Raw genomic sequence first — 20,558 nt, 5'->3', positions numbered from 1 at the left:
AAAAGATCATGAGAAATTGATATCCCACAAGAGATATCCAACAATAATACACTCCACGAATAATCAAAATCATAAAAAAAGGGGGGGTACTTATGGCATTCTCAGATGCTTTAGCCACAAAAAAGGAGGTACAAACCCTCACGGAACCTTGAGATACAGTATAAAAAAAAGTGATGAGAATGAATGAAGTTACCAAAAAATATATTTATTCATTTAAAAAAAAAAAAAAATAGATGACCCGACACGGCCGTGTTTCGGCCCAAAGGCCTCAGGGGTCTTTTACAACCTCAGGTCGTATGATGTGCATACGCTTTGAGAAGAATGGTAAAGCTGGACTCACTTGGGTCTCCTCTCCTCGGAAAGGAATTTTTTGTCATAACCAGGAACAAGCCTGTAAATACTCCTCTCATAAGAGACATTTTCAAATGCAAAAAAAGATGCTTTGTCATGGGAAATTATAAAAACTGTAAGAGATAAGGTGGGCAGGTTTTTGCTGGTGATAGCCTCCCTGTACAAGATTCAGTATACATTTGTTACAGTATATGCACCGAATGAAGGACAGGGGGCTTTTTTGGAAGAAATAGAACAAAAGCTCCGACAGAATGTGCAAGGCAAGCTGCTAATGGGTGGAGATTTTAACCTGACAATAGACCCTCGTTTAGATAATTCAGCCGGACAAGCAGGGTATGCAAAAAAGGATAAAGAGGACCTGAAAAAACTGATGAGTAGGTGGGGTATGATTGACCTTTGGAGGGTATCACATGGAAAGGAGAAAGACTATACCTTCTACTCAACTACACACAACACGTATTCTAGGATAGATATGTGGCTGGGGGATGGGTTGGTGGCCAAGGATATGCATAAGACACAAATAGAGTTGCTCACATGGTCAGACCATGCCCCGATTCTTCTGAAGATAAGGATAGGAAGGGAAGTGGGAGGAATCCGACAATGGCGCTTAGATGAAGCTTTGCTAAATGAGCCAGAAAATGCGGGGAAGATAGAACAGTATATAATTTAATGATCTGGAGGAAATTCACCCAGTGAGTTTATGGGAAGGCTTAAAGGTTGTGCTGAGGGGGCAGCTAATTTCGCTCAAGAGTGGAGGAGTGGCCTAGTGGTTAGGGTGGTGGACTTTGGTCCTGGGGAACTGAGGAACTGAGTTCAATTCCCAGCACAGGCAGCTCCTTGTGACTCTGGGCAAGTCACTTAACCCTCCATTACCCGATGTAAGCCGCATTGAGCCTGCCATGAGTGGGAAAGCACAGGGTACAAATGTAACAAAAATAAAATAGATACTATTGGAGATTCTACATGGAATGTTGCTATTATTGGAGATTCTACATGGAATGTTGCTATTCCACTAGCAACATTCCATGTAGAAGGCTGCGCAGGCTTCTGTTTCTGTGAGTCTGACGACCTGCACGTACGTGCAGGACGTCAGACTCACAGAAGCAGAAGCCTGCGCGGCCACATTGGTGATCTGCAAGGGCCGACTTCTACATGGAATGTTGCTAGTGGAATAGCAACATTCCATGTAGAATCTCAAATAGTAGCAACAGTGGAGGAGTGGCCTAGTGGTTAGGGTGGTGGACTTTGGTCCTGGGGAACTGAGGAACTGAGTTGGGTTCCCACTTCAGGCACAGGCAGCTCCTTGTGACTCTGGGCAAGTCACTTAACCCTCCATTGCCCGCCGCATTGAGCCTGCCATGAGTGGGAAAGCGCGGGGTACAAATGTAACTAAATAAAATAAAAAAAAAAATTAAATAAAGCAAAAGCAAAAAAAAAAAAAAAAAAAAACAGGCGTTAAGGGGTGAGATGGAGAGGGCAGAGCGAAAGCATAAAGCAGATCCCACGGATAGGAAGGCACTGGAGGAACGTCATAAACTTAGAATGCAACTTAATGAACTACAGATGGCGGGAGTGGCCAGTCAGATGCAGAAGGTGCAACAGGAATACTATGAGATGGGGGATAAAGTGAGTAGGCTCCTAGCGAATAAACTGAAAAAAACAGGCACACCGTAATCATATTAGTAGTCTAATTAATCAGCAAGGCCAAATGGTCACTCAAACAGGAGATATTCAAGTAGCTTTTCATAATTTTTATACAAATCTATATAAATCCGAAGTGGAAATTGGCCCCAATAACATTGAAGAATATATGCTAGGGTTGGAGATGCCCCAGATGTCACAAGGGGAAAGGGAAAACCTGTCAGCACCCATAAAGTTGGATGAGATCAAGGAAGCGATCAAAGAGCTACCACAGGCCAAGGCACCGGGACCCGATGGGTTTCCAGCCAAAATATATATGTTAAGTAGTAGTAGTATATGTCTCTATACTGGCACCGCTTTTGCTAAGACTGTTTCAGTCTTTTGGCAAGGCACAAGAGCTGCCCTATACATGGCGCTTGGCGGCGGTGACCCTATTGCTTAAAACTGGGGAGGATCCACAGCAGTGTGGGTCTTACAGACCAATATCCCTTCTAAATGTTGACTATAAAATCTTTACAAAAATTCTAGCAAATAGTTGTGCCCAAGCTAATCCATGAAGATCAGGTGGGATTTATAGCAGGGCGTCAGGCATTTGATAACACAAGGTGCCTATTACATGTAATTCAACAGGTGAGGGATGAGCAGGAGCCGGCAATAATACTGTCGGTCGATGCAGAAAAAGCATTTGACCGAGTGGAATGGCCATTTCTGTTCGCAATAATACAAAAGGTGGGGATAAGGGGAAGCTATTTAAAGTGGCTACAACTACTCTATCAGGCCCCATTAGCAGTACTAAAAATAAATGGAACATACTCAGGAGTCCATAAAACTGCAAAGAGGCACAAGGCAGGGGTGGGCAGTGTCTCCTCTCTCTATCGAGCCACTGGCGTGTATTATCAGAGCGGATACAGGAGTCAAAGGAGTGGTGAGAGGAAAGAGGGAACACAAAATGATGCTCTTTGCAGACGATATCCTAATGACGTTGACAAACCCTGAACCATGAGTAAGGAGGGCAGTAGAATTAATGGAGCAATATGGGGAAAGATCGGGATTTAAGGTCAATATCACAATACCCCACCAGGAGATTTCCCAGGTGAAGGCAGCATTCCCATTTGTCTGGGCCACTAAATCGATCAAATACTTGGGGGTGCAGATTACTCCCAAAGCGGAGGAACTATATGAGGCCAATTTTCCCATAAAAGTAAAAGAGTTGCTAGCAGAGCTGGATAAATGGGAAGGGTTAAATATATCATGGACAGGACGCATAAATGCAATTAAAATGATGATGTTACCTAAATTATTATATCTTTTCATGGCACTTCCCATCCCAATCCCTAACAGCTTTTTTTTTCCGCCTCCATAGAAAACTATTTGCGTATATCTGGAGAAAAAAAGACCACCACGGGTGAGGCGGGCTATAATGTTTCACCACAGGCGAGGGGGGGGGGCGGAATGGGAGTACCAAACTTTTTCATATATTATCAGGCGGCCCAATTGAGGATCCTAGCGGATTGGCATCCGACAGTCACTAAGAAATGGCTACATTGGGAAAGAGCATGGTTGGGGATGAGAGAAGTAGGTGACATCCTGTGGTTGCCGGGGAAGGATCTGGGGACCATAAAGAAGGGGATGCCAATAGTGGTAGGGCATGTTCTACACACCTGGTATCAAATAAGGAAGCGCTGGTTCCCAGAGAGGAAATACTTTCATCAGACAGGGATACACAATGCGCCAGTGTTCTCCTTAGGAACTACAGAGATAGCATATAAACATTGGGCGCGAGCAGGTCTGCACACATTGGGTCAATTATGGGATATGGACAAGGTAATTGGATTTCCAGAACTCCAAGAGTAGTATGGGCTACAAGACAGGGGTCAAGTATTCTCTTGTTGTGTGCGTAACTACATACACACTAAGGCCCGAGAAGAGTTGGAATTGGGGGAAACCTCTCTAGAAGTGGCATTAAGAAAGGGAGGGGGCAGAGGAAGCGTGTCACGCCTGTATATGGCATTGCTGCAACGCACTGATCCTCAGATATACTATGTTCACAGGTGGGAGGGAGCGCTGCAGTGCACATTCTCGAAGGAGACCTGGAAGAGAGGGTACCAATATTTGTTTAAGCCATCTATGGCTCAGGGACCAACCTTATGAACAATTTCAAGATCAAGCACAAGAACAGGAATCAGCACCACCATGATATGGGGAGGAGGGGGATGGGGGTAGAGGATATGTAGAGATGTTATGCACCAGGAGTATGTAAAGCTATGCGATACTGTTGATGGAAATATTGAGAAGCTGTAACTCAAATTTGCATGTTAAAAGCTATAAAAATTTAATAAAAAGTTATACGAAAAAAAAAAAAAATGAAGTAGATTATATAAAGCAAAATATCTGCCCAAGCTAGAATAGGCATTTTGTCATTTTAGGGAAATATCAAGACTCCTTGTTAACCTTATGATTTGCAGACCACAGTGATTACCTGGTTTTCCAGATGGCTTCCATGGTGCAGGCCTCCTGTCATCGTCTCCACCTCTCCAAGATCCACGATCGTCATCACCAAAGCGTCGGGATCCCCTGTCTTGATCAAAGCGTCGGGACCCTCGGTCATCATCACCACCTCGCCTTGGGCCCCAGTCGTCGTCAGCTCCTCGCCGGGGTCCCCTGTCATCGTCAGCTCCTCGCCGGGGTCCTCTGTCATCGTCACCTCCTCGCCGGGGTCCCCAATCATCACCTCGTCGGGGTCCTCTGTCTTCGTCAGCACCTCGCCGGGGTCCCCAGTCATCACTTCGCCGGGGTCCCCTGTCTTCGTCAGCACCTCGCCTGGGTCCCCAGTCATCGCCTCGCCGGGGTCCCCTATCATCATCAGCACCACGCCTGGGTCCCCAGTCGTCGCCTCGCCGGGGCCCCCTGTCATCATCACCGCCTCGCCTGGGTCCCCAATCATCACCTCGCCTGGGTCCCCTGTCATCATCAGTGCCTCGCCTAGGTCCCCAATCGTCACCTCGCCGGGGTCCTCTGTCATCATCAGTGCCTCGCCTGGGTCCCCAATCATCACCTCGCCGGGGTCCTCTGTCATCATCAGTGCCTCGCCTAGGTCCCCAATCATCGCCTCGCCGGGGTCCTCTGTCATCATCAGTGCCTCGCCTAGGTCCCCAATCAGTGCCTCGCCGGGGCCCCTTGTCATCATCAATGACACCACGCTGGGGTGTTTCCCTGTTACTCTTAGGAACAGAAGTCTGTTCGCTGTCATTTTCCTCACTGACGGCGGACTGAGGTCGGTCATTCTCTTGGCTATGTGACTTTTCTTCATCGTGTTCTTCTTCATTCTGCTTTTCCCTAAGAGAAAAAAAAACAAAATAAGTAACTGAAAATGCTAAACATGGGATGGCTTTAACAGCCCAGAAGCATTGTTGCTCATTGCCTTGGAGGAGGAGACCTACAGTCAATTCCCAGATCAGACTCCCAATTCAAAGACTGGCTGAGGCTAAAGATGCTACATTAAACAGTCTTCTTGAGGAAGACTGTTCTAATCACTGATCAAGAATAAAACCTCCTTGTTAGCTAGCTGTTCTCTCCAGAACATGGAGGTTTTATTCTTGATCAGTGGCCTCTCACTGAGCAGGAGAAGTGCTGCTGAAATGCATGGCCTCAACATGACTAAAATGGGGAAATCCACTGGTTAAATATGAAGTATTATAATCCCAGCAAGGACAGGTTCTAATTGAGCAGGAGGAAATTGCTGAGCCTTCTTGGTTCTATTCTCCTTTCTAGTATCTGATATTTAGCAAGCAATTTCTCATGTGGATTGATATAAAACATGATTTCAATCACTAAGCCGAAAGCCTTGATTCTATCAATTTTAATCATTTCCCAGTTTAAGCGTTTATGCATCCACAGTTAATATGTCTTACAACATGCTATTCACAATTTAACCATGCCTGTAAATTAAATGTTACATTTCTTTTTCAATCCAGAAAACACTCTCTGCATTTAAGCAAAGATGCAAGATAATTGCTTCATAAAACAGCAGTTCAATGAGCAGCACTGATGCATCATGTATCCTGCATAACATGCCAAATCACAGAACGCCTGTCTATTTTAGGTCATTACTGTAAACTGCTTTCCCTGTCTTTTGTTGAATGGTAGTACATAGAGTGATAACACTTTTCCAAAGCTTATTCAGAAAGCACGCATGCATGCATGGGTGTGAGAAGGTAAATAATGTGACTCATTGCAATGCTGTTATATCAGAATGAACATCATTTACACATAAGAAATTGCCTTTTCTCTCTTGATAAGCAACTATCATGTGCCACACTGATGAGGCTACCAAACCACGGGTTGATTTCAAATTTAAAAAAAAAAAAAGAGAGGAGGAAATGAGGACAACAGTGATGGGTGACTAACATTAAAATACATTTTTGGCACAGAATTTTTGTCATTTTTTGAAGAAAAAGAAACAAGATTATGTCCACAGGTAAGAATCATAAGACTTATGACTCTTGACACACTACTGCATAGCTTAGTTCAGTTTATTAAAAGATTTACTTAAAAGCATTTCCCAAACAAAGTGGTGTACAGACTTAAAAATAAAAACATAACCTCTCCCTTTAATCACACATTCTGCCCCCTAAAGACCCTTTGTGCTTATCCCAAGCTTTCCTGAATTCTGTAGCTGCTGTTTTGACCTCTACTACAAGGCCAAAACATACATGTACCCACTCTTTCTGTGAAGAGAAATTTATTGATGTTACTCCTGAGTCTACAGAGATGTTTTCATATACATACATCAAAAGCAAGAAGCCTGCAGGGCAGCTACCTGGATCATTAGACAGAGGAGAAAGCGAATGCTACATACCTGTAGAAGGTATTCTCCGAGGACAGCAGGCTGATTGTTCTCACTGATGGGTGACGTCCACGGCAGCCCCTCCAATCGGAAACTTCACTAGCAAAGGCCTTTGCTAGTCCTCGCTCGCCGATGCGCACTGCGCATGTGCGGCCATCTTCCTGCCTGAACCGGCTCGTGTTCGTCAGTCTTCTTTTGTCCGCGCTCGGGACGGTCGTGTTTTACCGCCGTTTCGTGCCCCTCAAGTTGGCCTCGCGCGTCTTCGCGATTTTCGCTTAAAAAAAAAAAAGAGACCGATCGGTCTTTACCCTTTTCCCGTGTTTCCAGCTTTTTCCTCATCGCGACTTTTGATTTCGCCAGCGTGATTTTTCCGCCAATGTCATCGAAGTCTTCCAGCGGCTTCAAGAAGTGCACCCAGTGCGCCCGGGTAATCTCACTCACTGATAGGCACGCTTCGTGTCTTCAGTGTCTGGGGGCTGGGCACCGCCCGCAGGCCTGCAGTCTTTGTGCTCTTTTGAAAAAGAGGACTCAGGTAGCGAGATTGGCCCAGTGGAACGCGTTGTTCTCGGGCTCTTCAACGACAACAGCACGGGCATCGAGTGCATCGACTTCGACAGCATCGAAGTCTTCGACCTCGGCATCGATGCCTCTACCTCCGGCATCATCGGTACCAAGATATCGAAAGGCTGCGTCGACGTCGGTGGTACCGGGACCTCCGCTGTTGCTGATGTCGTCGGACGGTGGTGCTTCGTCTGGAGTGCAGGTGAGGGCTGTCCATTCCCCTGCTGGTGGCGGTGAGCCTTCGGGTGGGTCTCCCCCTGCCCTGAGGGCTCCTGCGGTACAGCCCCCCCCCCCCCCCGAGATCGACCTTCTTCGGCCTCGGCCCCGAGGAAGCGACGGTTGGATTCTACGTCCTCCTCGTCGGTACCGGGAAGCTCCGGTGACATGTTTCGCTTGAAGAAGTCAAAGAAGCATCGTCACCGGTCTCCTTCCCGTCTCAGTACCGAGAGACTGACGAACACGAGCTGGTTCGGGCGGGAAGACGGCCGCGCATGTGCGGTGCGCATGGGCGCGCGAGAGCTAGCAAAGGCCTTTGCTAGTGAAGTTTCCGATTGGAGGGGCTGCCGTGGACGTCACCCATCCGTGAGAACAAGCAGCCTGCTTGTCCTCGGAGAATTCAGGCTTTTACTATTTTGGCTTAAGAGTAGTAGCTCCATGCCCGCCCCAATTTTCAGCTTATGACAGGGTCAGGATTCACCTCAAGTCAGTTGTTCAATATTCTACTCATACCCATATGTCAGTGGTTCCCAACCCTGGTTCTGGAGGAACCCCAGCCTGTTAGGTTTTAAGTATATCCACAATGAATATTCATGAGAAAGATTTGCATGCAGTGGAGGCAGAGCATGCAAGTCTCTCTCCTGAATATTCACTTCAGTGGAGAAGCTGAAGGTATAAGCACTCTTTTGCATCTCTACATACAAGAAAGGCTCATGTGTGGATCTATCTGCAACACCTCTACCGTAAAGATCGAAGCAAAGAATTAATTTAAAGCCATGGTTTCAGCCAGCACAGTAACAAGCGTCACCACTTAATATACATATATAAAGTGCCACTATCCATATAGGTCACAGCATTGGATATACAGATAGTGAGGTCATGAAGGGTTTTATGGCCACTTTTTATAGTGGAGAGAAGCTGTACAGAAGTTTACATAGTAACATAGTAGATGACGGCAGAAAAAGACCTGCACGGTCCATCCAGTCTGCCCAACAAGATAAACTCATATGTGCTACTTTTTGTGTATACCTTTCCTTGATTTGTATCTGCCATTTTCAGGGCACAGACCGTAGAAGTCTTGCCCAGCACTAGCCCCACCTCCCAAGCACCAGCCCTGCCTCCCACCACCGGCTCTGCCACCCAATCTCCACTAAGCTTCCAAGGATCCATTCCTTCTGAACAGGATTCCTTTATGTTTATCCCACGCATGTTTGAATTCCGCTACCGTTTTCATCTCCACCACCTCCCGCAGGAAGGCATTCCAAGTATCCATCACTCTCTCCGTGAAAAAATTCTTCCTGACAGTTTTCTTGAGTCTACCCCCCTTCAATCTCATTTCATGTCCTCTAGTTCTACTGCCTTCCCGTCTCCGGAAAAGGTTCGTTTGCGGATTAATACCTTTCAAATATTTGAACGTCTGTATCATATCACCCGTTTCTCCTTTCCTCCAAGGTATACATGTTCAGGTCAGCAAGTCTCTCCTCATACGTCTTGTAACGCAAATCCCATACCATTCTTGTAGCTTTTCCTTGCACCACTTCAATTCTTTTTACATCCTTAACAAGATACGGCCTCCAAAACTGAACACAATACTCCAGGTGGGACCTCACCAACGACTTATACAGGGGCATTAAAACCTCTTTTCTTCTGCTGGTCACACCTCTCTCTATACAGCCTACCAACCTTCTAGCTACGGCCACCACCTTGTCACACTGTTTCGTCGCCTTCAGATCCTCAGATACTATCACCCCAAAATCCCTCTCTCCGTCCGTACATATCAGACTCTCACCACCTAACACATACGTCTCCCATGGATTTCTACTCCCTAAGTGCATCACTTTGCATTTCTTCACATTGAATTTTAATTGCCAAACCTTAGACCATTCTTCTACCTTCTGCAGATCCTTTTTTATGTTTTCCACTCAAACAGAATCGGCCCCAGCACCAAGCCATTAGTGCCGGACTCTTATCCAGATACTTGTCAATAAGGTACTTAATAGAACAGGCTGCCAAATGCGGGCATCTCCGCTTAAAAGGTTGCTAAATTAGATTAGTTGAGGGCTGAGAGTCCCAGAGCTTCAGCAACACACAAACGCCCTGCTCAGTGCATCACGTGGCCCCCCTCTCCAAGTCAATTTAATAATGATCTGTGGACTTTTCCTTTAGGAAGCTGGCCAGACCTTTTTAAAACCCCGCTAAGCTAATCTCCTTTATCACATTCTCTGGCAACGAATTCCAGAGTTAAATTACACATTGAGTGAAGAAGAATTTTCTCCAATTCGTATTAGATTTACTACTTTGTAGCTTCATCGCATGCCCCCTAGTATTTTTGGAAAGAGTAAACAAATGATTTACATCTGCCCATTCCACTCATTATTTTATAGACCTCTGTCATATCTCCTCTCAGCTGTCTTTTCTGCAAGCTGAAGAGCCCTAGACGCTTCAGCCTTTCCTCATAAGGAAGTTGTCCCATCCCTCATCCCCTTTATCATTTTCGTCACCCTTCTCTGTACCTTTTCTTTTTTTTTTTTTAATATTGTTTATTAGCACAACTTCATACAATGCAAGATATTGTGACCACAACATTGAGAAACAAAAACCTTTTCACAGAGAAACTTATCTAACAAAGAAGAAAATATCAAATCTGCTCAAACATACGCAGGACCTATGATTTTCATTTTTCTCCCCCCCTCCCCTCCCTCTTCCTTTGCTTCCAAACAAACTGTCCAACTGATTCCCCTCCCCCCTCCCTCCCCTAACAATTCAAAATCCTGCTTTTTGCTGTGGAAGTAAGTGAATCCCAGAACGGTGACCAAACCTTACAAAAACGGTCTCCCCTTACAGAGGCCAGGTCCCGGATCCTCTGTTTCTCCACTGAACAGCACTGCATCATGGCGCTACGCCAGTGTGATGTGCAGGGGGCTTCTCGTATTATCCATTGCTGTAAAATTGTTCTTTTCCCCATCAACACAGCTCTCCTTAAAAAAGCCCTCAGGCCCTCTGGTGGCGGCCCTTGCACCAGAAAGGTATCAAATAGTTGGCCTGGAGTAGGCCTCCACCGTACCTTCCACATGCCCGACACCTGTCCGCCCATTGCCAGCCAAAATGAGCGCACCAATGGACATGACCAAAACATGTGTCCCAGGGATGCTCCCGGACCCCCACATTTAGGGCAATCATCTGACTCTCGCAAAGTTGCTCTGAAAGCTCTGTGGGGTGAAATATGGAGGCGCAGCAAGAATTTGTAGTTCATCTCTGTCCATGCTGCATTCTCAGTCACTCCCTGGGACGATTTCAAACAAATCTCCAGCTGTTGTGATGTCAAACACCAACGAAGCTCTTTGGACCATTTATCGCATATGAGAGTAGTGTCCAATGGTGTTAGAGAGTCTCGCAAGCAGCTATGGTAGTATTTCAGTGGAGTTCTCTGCTGCGCCTCCAGCCCCATCAAAGCGTCCTGCAATTCCCACACACCCCTGGCCAGGGAGCCGTCCGGCAACGAACGGACATAATGACTTAGCTGTAGGTATGCAAATGTATCGCCCCCTTCCAGACCAAACTCCTCACATAAGGTCTGAAACGGTTTCATTAACCCCTGCTCTGTTACTACCTGAAATAGAAACCGGATCCCTCGCGCTGACCATTTTCTAAATAGGGTCGAGGACCCCCCCTCTGGGAATGCCAGGTTACCCCGGATTGGCAACAGGGGCGACACCGATCTGTCCCATTTATAGGTTTTGCTTATCCAGTGCCATGTTTTTCTTAAAGGATTCAAACTATATTTGTAAGGACCCAGAGGGGGTAACTGGTTTGTTGGCGCCTGTAACCAATATGCAAAGTGTAGTGGTTCTGTCAGAGCAGTCTCAATCCCAGTACATGAAAAGTGTTCAGTGGATCGGAACCAGTCCGACAGGTGGCGTAGACAACTGGCTATCGAAAATAATTTCAGGTCCAAAAGTCCTAGTCCCCCTTTCCCTTTCGGCCGCATCAATGTCTTGATCCCAATACGTGCTCTCTTTCCTTGCCATAGGAACCCATTAAGCTGTCTCTGAAGCCATGTGTCCTCTTTACAACTCAGAATGAGCGGGAGCATTTGTAAAATATATGTCCACTTAGGGAACAGGATCATGTTGTATAGAGCTATTCGTCCTTGTAGTGATAGGGGTAACCCCCTCCACCCCCGCAGTGTTGTTACTAGCTTATCTTTTAGTGGACCAAGGTTTATCTCAGCTAACCGGGAAAGATCAGATGGGATTAGCACACCTAAGTATCTGACCACCCCCTCCGCCCATTGGAACGGGAAGTCTCCCACCCACTCCTCCCTCACCACAGATTGAACTGGGAGAGCTACTGACTTATGTAAATTTAGAGTAAGACCAGAAAAAAACCCAAACTCCTCTATGACCTCTATCAGGTGAGGGACCGAGATGGTAGGCTGAGTGAGGGTCAAAAAAAGATCATCCGCGAATGCAAGTACCCTTGTTTCTTTCCCACGACATGTTACTCCTTTTATATTAGGATCTTTTAGTATGGTACGCAGGAGGGGTTCTAAGTACAATAAAATAATGGGGACAGGGGGCACCCCTGTCTGGTACCCCTTTCCCCTTTAAAAGCGTCCGAACGAAGTCCATTAACCAGAACCCGTGCCGTGGTGTCCCGATAGAGCGTATTTATTGCAGCCAAAAGCCTCCCTCCCACCCCAATATATTCAAGGGTTTGGAACAAATAGTCCCAGTTGACTTTATCGAAGGCCTTGGCTGCATCCAGGCTCACTAATAGTAGTGGGTCCCCTGTAGCCTGCCCATAGGCCGTTGCCAACAATACTTTCCGCACATGGGTAACTGCGTGACGGCCACGTACAAAGCCCACTTGGTGTTCCCCTACCAGAGATGGAATATGGGCAGCCAACCTGTCGGCCAGTATCCTAGCCAAAATTTTTATATCCACATTGAGGAGGGATATAGGTCTATAGGACTCCATCTGGTCCAGTGGTTTGCCAGGCTTAGGAATCAGGGTAATAAGTGCTTCATTTACTCCCTTAGAAAATGAGCCCCGGTCTATCACTTCATCATAATAATCTATTAGAGGACCATATATTTGGGGTGCCATGATTTTATAGTATTCATTTGAGAAACCATCTACCCCTGGGGCAGACCCCAGCTTTAGTTTCTTGATGACTTTTTGCACTTCTATCCCCTGGAGTGGTTTAGACAGAGCCTGTTGGGCCTCTACCCTCAACTTGGGCATCCCTGCATCGTCTAGATAATCCCTCAACAAAGGCCCACGTTCACAGTTCCCTGTAGCATACATATCCTCAAAAAAATCTCGGAACCCATCCAAAATAGCTTGTGGCGTGGAAACCCGCGACCCCCGCTGGTTGGTAATCTTGGGGATAAACTGGCGTGGAATGTTCGACCGTGCCACCCTCGCCAAAAGTCTACCCGGTTTGTTTCCAAAGCATTGAAACCTAAGGCGACCCGCCGATAGGTGTCTCTGCGCTTGTTCATGAAGAAGTGAATTAAGCGCCACCAGGGAGGCATCCATTCTGTCTTTATGAATCCTAGAAGGATCAGCAATAAATTTTTTTTTTGCTAATTTGTACTCCCCTTCTAGGCGCAACACCCCTGCCGCCATTCTCTTAGCCCTAGCACTTTGAAAAGCAATCACCTCTCCTCTTATTACAGCTTTAGAGGCCTCCCAAAAAGTAATTGAAGAATCACATGTATCAGCGTTAGTGTCAACATAAAATTGCCATTTTGTCTGTAAGTGTTCAATGAACTGTTTGTCTTGATGTAAAAAGGACGGAAATCTCCATGGTCGCGCCCCTGTTACACCTACAGCCAGATCTAAAACCAGCCAGATCATTGCGTGGTCAGAGACAGCTAATGGGCCTATCTCAGCCCTCCGAACCTTAAAGAACCAAGACTGGGAAATCAGTATGTAATCGATTCTCGACCAGGTTTGGTGGACTTTAGATTGGTGTGTATAATCTCTAGTGGTGGGGTTATGCACCCGCCAAGGGTCCACCAAATGGAGTTGATGGCAAAGCGTTCCCATGTCTTTCCCTCCCCCCGGTCCCCGGAAAGCCCTAGGGGAAGATCTATCCAGGGCAGGGTTCAGTACTTGGTTAAAATCTCCCGCCCAGATCCATGGAGCGTCCGCATATTGAAGGCCCAGGGCAGTAAGCGTTTGAAAGAAACTTGGACTATATTCATTGGGGCCGTAAATCGTGCACAGATAATACTGTTGGCCCTGGTAGTTCATCTGCACTAACACTATACGGCCCTCAGCGTCCTTGTGAATTAATTTAAACTGGCATGGGAGACCCTTTTTAATTAGAATAGCCACCCCACTTTTCTTACCCCCTGAAGAGGAATAAAAACACTCCCCTACCCACTGCTGTTTTAGTTTTTTATGTTCCATGTCCGTGAGCTTAGTCTCTTGGAGACAAGCGATAGTGGCACCCCTGCGCCTCAACTGTGTTAATATTTTGTACCGTTTCACCGGGGATGTAATTCCAGAGACATTCCAGGAGATTATTTTTACCTGAGAACAATCAGCCAGTTGCCAAAATTTCAATAGTTAGGGTGACAGATTTACTATTCTCAACATCCCCGGGGGCCAGCCCCTCCCCCCAAGGGATCCAACTTCCATACAGAGCAGGGGTTTTCAGTACAACCATATGATTCACTACTAATATCCCCCTACTCTTACCTTTACTCACTCCCACAGCACTAGTGCACATCCATGTAACCCTCTCCCCCTCCCTCCCCTCCCTCCCCACTAACCTAGTCCCCTTCCCACTCTCCTCTCCCCCCTCCCCCCCACCCTTATCCCTTCCATCCCTCTCCCCTCCACCCCCTTCCTCCCTTCCCTTTGAACCCACACATGTGTCGCCCATTGAAATGGGTCCCAGGGGTTTTCCTTGTCTCCCTGCACCCGACTCCTAATGCAGTTTAAACAATATACCAACCCTGCAACTTAGTGTTCTAGTCCTTGTCAGAGTAGCCCAGTACATTGGACTATATGCAGTTCAGCCACTGCCTGCAGCGTCCCGGTCCTTCAGCTCCTGTTGTTGCACATACTTCTGTGCCTCCTCCGGGGTTCCAAGGGTTCTCCACTGACCATTGTCCTTGACTTTTAGCACTGCAGGGTAAGCCAACATAAACTGGGTATTCATTTCATGCAGCTTTTTGCAGTATGGTGTAAACAGCTTCCTCTTCTCCTACAAAGCTGCAGAGTAGTCTTGGAAAATAAGTATTTGGTTGCCATCAAATTTAGTTTCGTTCCGTTTCATCCGAAATCCCCTTAAAATTTCCTCTTTATGTACATAATTATGTACTTTCAGGATTACTGTCCTTGGGTTGCGTCGTCCATCCTGCTGTCTACCCACGCGGTGGGCCCTCTCCAAACATAAGGGCCCCGCGTGGTCTGATAAAGCAAATTCTTTAGCCAGCCATTTTTCCAGCACTGAAGATAGTACCGACGCACCCACCGATTCCGGCAGGCCCACAATTCTTAAATTGGCTCGACGAGACCTGTTCTCTAATTCATCCAATTTTTCAGTTACAGACTCCATTTTTTTCCCGATCTCTTTAAGCTGTTGCTCGTTGGGGATTAGAGACTCCTCCACTGCTGATACCCGCTGCTCGAGCTCGCCCGTCCTCCTTGTTGTATCCGTGATTAGCGCCTCCATCGTCGCGAGGCGTTCTAATATTTTGTCCCATTTAGGTTCGACCACCGCTCCAACTACCTCCGCCAGTTGCCGCAGCTGCTCCGCCGAAAAAGCCGTGGAGTCTTTTGGCGGCGTGCTCGGACTCGCCTCCGAGCCGCCCGCCGGTTTCGGCTTCTCTTTTTCTTTCTTGGAGCTTTTGGGCGCCATTGGTTGGTTCGGGGAGTTCAAAATTTTTTCCATACAATCTCCCCTCGCGATTCCACAATTGTGGCAGTGTTTACCTGAAGTTTGCAGGGTTTATTTCTAAAAGATCGAGTCGGGGCCCGGGAGATCGCGGAAACCACGTCTGCCTTGCCCTAAAGCATCATGTGACCCCCCCTCTGTACCTTTTCTAATTCCACTATATCTTTTTTGAGATGCGTTTTGCATTTTGTTTGCTAGAAAGTTGTGATTTCACCCTATATCTGAAAACTTTCAGTTTTAGTTTATTGTTTTGTCCATCGCGTGGGGTGAAACACACAGTTTTAAACAAAATAATGTATCTCAAAAAAAGGTAAATGTGGCCCAATACCTGAGTAGAACTCACAGGCATCCATCTTGGCCCCCACAATTCAGTTTTTGGTACACTATCAAGATTTCAACATGTTATTTTTTTTGTAAATTTAAAAACAACGCATTATTATACAGAGATCTTAATAGACATGGCATCAAACGTAAACCTTTCTTCTCTTTCACATTTTTGCATGTTAACTGCATGGCTCCACACTTCATGCTACAATCAAAGACAGTTAATATATCCTTATACAAGTATTTATGGTACTACTACCCTTTTTGAACTGGGAGTTTCCTTCCGTTCCTTTCTTTTGGGCTTCCAGCTCAATAAGAACCAGGGATTGGGATCTAGTGCCATAAACGTTCTTTAACAACTACCTGGGTGTGTTTTTCCCCATCCTATATCCTCTCCAAACTTATTTTCCCCAGCTATGAAGTGGCAGTCCTGAGGGGGGGGGGGGGGGGGGGAAAGCATTTTATCAAGAATTTCTGGGACTCTGGTATCATAGATCATAAATTCAATCACTATTGTGCAACGACAGACTATCCCTTCTGTAGCCATCTCCAGTCCCAGCCAACCCGAGGAACTGAAGATTTGAGCCAAGAATCACTACTACTACTAACTAGCATTTCTAAAGCGCTACTAGGGTTACGCAGCGCTGTACAATTTAAACATAGAAGGACAGTCCCTGCTCAAAGAGCTTACAATCTAAAAGACAAGAAAACAATCTAAAGACAAGTGAACAATCTAGAGGACGAGTGAACAGTTAGTCTGATAGGGTGGATAGATTGGGGTATTTTATATATCTCGAGTGGTTAGGCGCCGAAGGCAGCATTGAAGAGGTGAGTTTTAAGCAGAGATTTGAAGATGGGTAGGGAGGGGGCATGGCGTATGGGTAAAGGAAGATTGTTCCAGGCATGGGGTGAGGCAAGGCAGAATGGGCGGAGTCTGGAGTTGGCAGTGGTGGAGAAGGGTACTGAGAGAAGGGCTTTGTCCTGTGAGCGGAGGTTACGGGCGGGAACATAGGGGGAGATGAGGGTGGAGAGGTAGTGAGGAGCCGCAGACTGAGTGCATTTGTAGGTAAGGAGGAGGAGCTTGAATTGTATGCGATATCTGATCGGAAGCCAGTGAAGTGATTTGAGGAGAGGGGTGATATGAGTATATCGGTTTTGGCGGAATATAAGACGTGCAGCAGCGTTCTGAACTGAATGAAGGGGGGATAGATGGCTGAGTGGGAGGCCGGTGAGGAGTAAGTTGCAGTAATCAAGGCGAGAGGTAATGAGAGCGTGGACGAGAGTTCTGGTGGTGTGCTCAGAGAGGAAAGGGCGAATTTTGCTGATGTTGAAGAGGAAGAAGCGACAGGTCTTGGCAGTCTGTTGGATATGCGCAGAGAAGGAGAGGGAGGAGTCGAAAATGACTCCGAGGTTGCGGGCAGATGGGACAGGGAGGATAAGGGTGTTATCAACAGAGATAGAGAGTGGAGGAAGAGGAGAAGTGGGTTTAGGAGGAAAGACGAGGAGCTCGGTCTTGGACATGTTCAGCTTCAGGTGGCGGTTGGACATCCATGCCGCAATGTCGGATAAACAGGCCGATACCTTGGCCTGGGTCTCCACGGTGATGTCAGGTGTGGAGAGGTATAGCTGGGTGTCATCAGCATAAAGATGATACTGAAAACCATGAGACGAGATCAGCGAGCCCAGGGAAGAGGTGTAGATTGAGAAGAGAAGGGGTCCAAGGACAGATCCCTGGGGAACTCCAACAGATAGTGGGATGGGAGTGGAGGAAGATCCATGGGAGTGTACCCTGAAGGTGCGGTGGGAGAGATAAGAGGAGAACCAGGAGAGGACAGGGCCTTGGAACCCAAAAGAGGACAGCATGGCAAGAAGTAAATCATGGTTGACAGTGTCAAATGCGGCGGAAAGATCGAGGAGGATGAGGATGGAGTAGTGACCTCTGGATTTGGCCAGGAGCAGGTCGTTGCAAACTTTAGAGAGTGCTGTTTCTGTCGAGTGCAGAGGGCGAAAGCCGGATTGAAGTGGATCGAGGATGGCATGAGAGGAGAGAAAGTCAAGGCAGCGGCTGTGAACAGCGCGCTCAAGTATTTTGGAAAGGAAGGGTAAAAGAGAGATGGGGCGGTAGTTGGAGGGGCAGGTAGGGTCAAGTGAAGGTTTTTTGAGGAGAGGTGTGACAACGGCGTGCTTGAAGGTGTCAGGGACAGTTGCAGTGGAGAAAGAGAGGTTGAGGATGCGACAGATGGCGGGGGTGACAGTATGGGAGATGGTGTTGAGTAGGTTGGTGGGGATGGGATCAGAGGAACAGGTGGTGCATTTCGAGGAGGAAAGAAGGCGGGAAGTTTCATCCTCGGTGATCTCAGGAAAAGAGGAGAAAGAGACCTGGGTAGGTTGGTTGATGGAGAGGGTTAAAGGGTGAAGAGGAGGTGGTGGCTTGGTCGTGAACTCAAGGTTGATCTTTTGCACTTTGTCGCGGAAATAGTCGGCCAGTGATTGAGGAGAGAGAGAAGGGGGAGTAGGAGCGGGGGGCACTTTTAGGAGGGAGTTAAGGGTGGTGAAGAGACGACGAGGGTTGGAGCTGAGAGAATTGGTCAATTGGGTGTAAAAGTCCTGTTTTGCACGGAATAGGGAGGAGTGGAGGGAGGATAGCATGAATTTGTAGTGGAGGAAGTCTGGAAGGGTACGAGATTTCCTCCAGAGGCGCTCAGCGGATCGGGTGCAGGAGCGAAGGTATCGGATGCAAGGAGTCAGCCAGGGCTGGGGATTGGTGCGCTTTGTGGGACGGGAGATGGATGGCGCAAGGGTGTTCAAAGCAGAGGAGAGAGCGGTATTGTAGGCGGAGACCGCTTTGTCGACAGTTTCGGAGGACATGATGGAGGGGAGGAGATTAGAGATAGTAGATGATAAGGTGGAGGGGTCAATAGCCTGGAGGTTCCTGGAGGTGGTGGTTAAAGTTGGACGGGGTGGAGGGGGGGGGGTGAAGAAGTGTGAATGTGATCAGGTGATGGTCGGAGAGAGGAAGAGCTGAGACGTGGAAATTGGAGGGTGAGCTGGAGGAGGAGAGGACGAGGTCAAGACAATGGCCGTCACGATGAGTAGGGGTGGTGGAGCACAGCTGGAGGTTGAAGGAGGATGTTAGGGTGAGGAACTTAGAAGCATGGGGGTCGGATAGGTCATCAGCATGTACGTTAAAGTCTCCGAGAATGAGGGACGGAGATGAGGGGTCAAGAAAGACAGAGAGCCAAGCATCAAAGTCGGTAAGGAAGGAAGGGAAGGATTTATCAGGGGGGCGGTAAATGACTGCCACTCTGAGTGGTAGCGGGTAGAATAGCCGGATGGAATGGGCTTCAAAGGATGAGAAGCAGTGAGACTGCGGTAGGTGGAGGGGTTGGAAACTACAGGAGGGTGAGAGTAGTAGCCCAACGCCTCCGCCGCGGCCAATTGGGCGGGGCGTGTGGGAGAAGAGATAGCCTCCATGGCAGAGGGCTGCAACGGAGGCAGAGTCTTCCGGGGAGAGCCAGGTTTCGGTTAGGGCGAGCAGTTGAAGGGAGCGAGAGATAAAGAGATCGTGGGTGAGAGGCAGTTTGTTGCAGACTGAGTGGGCATTCCACAAGGCGCATGAGAAGGGGAGGGAGGAGGGGGGAAGGAGGGGAATAGAGACGAGATTGGAGACATCCCGGGATCGTTCGCAAGGATAGGACGGGGACAGGTGAGGGGGACCTGGATTAGGGTTAATGTCTCCCGCGGATAGCAGGAGGAGGAGCAAGAGAGTGCGGAGGAGGGTGGGGGAGGTTGGGCGACGAAGGCGACGAAGACGGGGTGTACTGAGGAGGAAAGGGGATGGGTTAATGGCAGGAAGGAAGTGCCGAAGGTTGAGAGCCAGGAAGGAGGGGGACAAGAGGGATGGTAAGGTGAGGGATGGAGGTGAATAGGGTATTGCGGTGGCGGGCAGGGTGGGAGGGCAGCGAGTAGTTCTAATGGTAGACAGTGGGAGTGGGGGGGAAAGGAGATTAGGAAGGGACAGGGCAAGGAAGAGAACATGGACAGGGGCCATAGGTGGTGACTGAGGTGTAACAGGTGACAATATAGTGGCTGAGGTGATAAGCAGTTAACAGGTGTTAATGGGTGACTATGTAATGACTGAGGTGTTAAGCAGATAGATAGGGCTTGAAGCTAGGTTTTGGGTTGGCGATTAGATAAGTCAATGGCTGATAAGCTAGCAGGCAGGTAGGTAAGTCAATGGCTGAGAGGCTCGCAAGCAGGCAGGCAGGTTACTCGATGTGTTAACAGTCAGATGGATTGGAGCAAGCTGGAACAAGCTGAAGCAAGCAGGAACAAGCCGGAACAGGCAGGTACAGATGGACAAGCTGGAACAAGCAGGAACAGATGAACTGTGTCAGGATGAGCAGACGGACAAGCTGGGATCAGGAAGACTAGAACGAGCTGGGATCAGGAAGACTGGAACGAGGTGGAACACGCTGGAGCAGAAGAATTGGAGTAAGCAAGGAGAGGCTGGGTCAGGCAGGCTGAAACACACTGGAGCCGATGGACAGCAAGGGGAAGGCTGGATCGGCAGCTGAAACTAGCTGGACACGCTGGATCCGGTGGACAGGGGCAAGCCGGAAGAAGCTGAATCAGGCGGACTGGAACACACTGGAGCCGATAGACTGGAAGGATCAGGCGGGCTGGAACAAGCTGGGCTCA

General features: G+C 47.9%; 1 protein-coding gene across 3 annotated transcripts in view; it reads right to left on the bottom strand.

Moving 5' to 3' along the window:
- Positions 1-20,558, bottom strand: part of EIF3A (eukaryotic translation initiation factor 3 subunit A) — a 155,231-nt gene that overhangs the window by 23,137 nt on the left and 111,536 nt on the right. Inside the window, exons 19-20 of one of the 3 annotated variants that reach the window (XM_030202628.1) lie at positions 4,778-5,328; positions 4,472-4,699 (exon numbers count right to left, since the gene is read on the bottom strand). In XM_030202628.1, the coding sequence (XP_030058488.1) occupies positions 4,472-4,699; positions 4,778-5,328 (779 nt within the window). Of the gene's footprint in view, positions 1-4,471; positions 5,329-20,558 lie in introns of all 3 variants that reach the window. The other 2 variants (XM_030202629.1, XM_030202627.1) reach the window with 2 other exon arrangements.

This window comes from Microcaecilia unicolor, chromosome 5 (genome assembly GCF_901765095.1).
Source record: "Microcaecilia unicolor chromosome 5, aMicUni1.1, whole genome shotgun sequence".
Lineage (NCBI taxonomy): Eukaryota > Metazoa > Chordata > Amphibia > Gymnophiona > Siphonopidae > Microcaecilia > Microcaecilia unicolor.
This window is presented reverse-complemented; position numbering and strand designations above follow the sequence as displayed.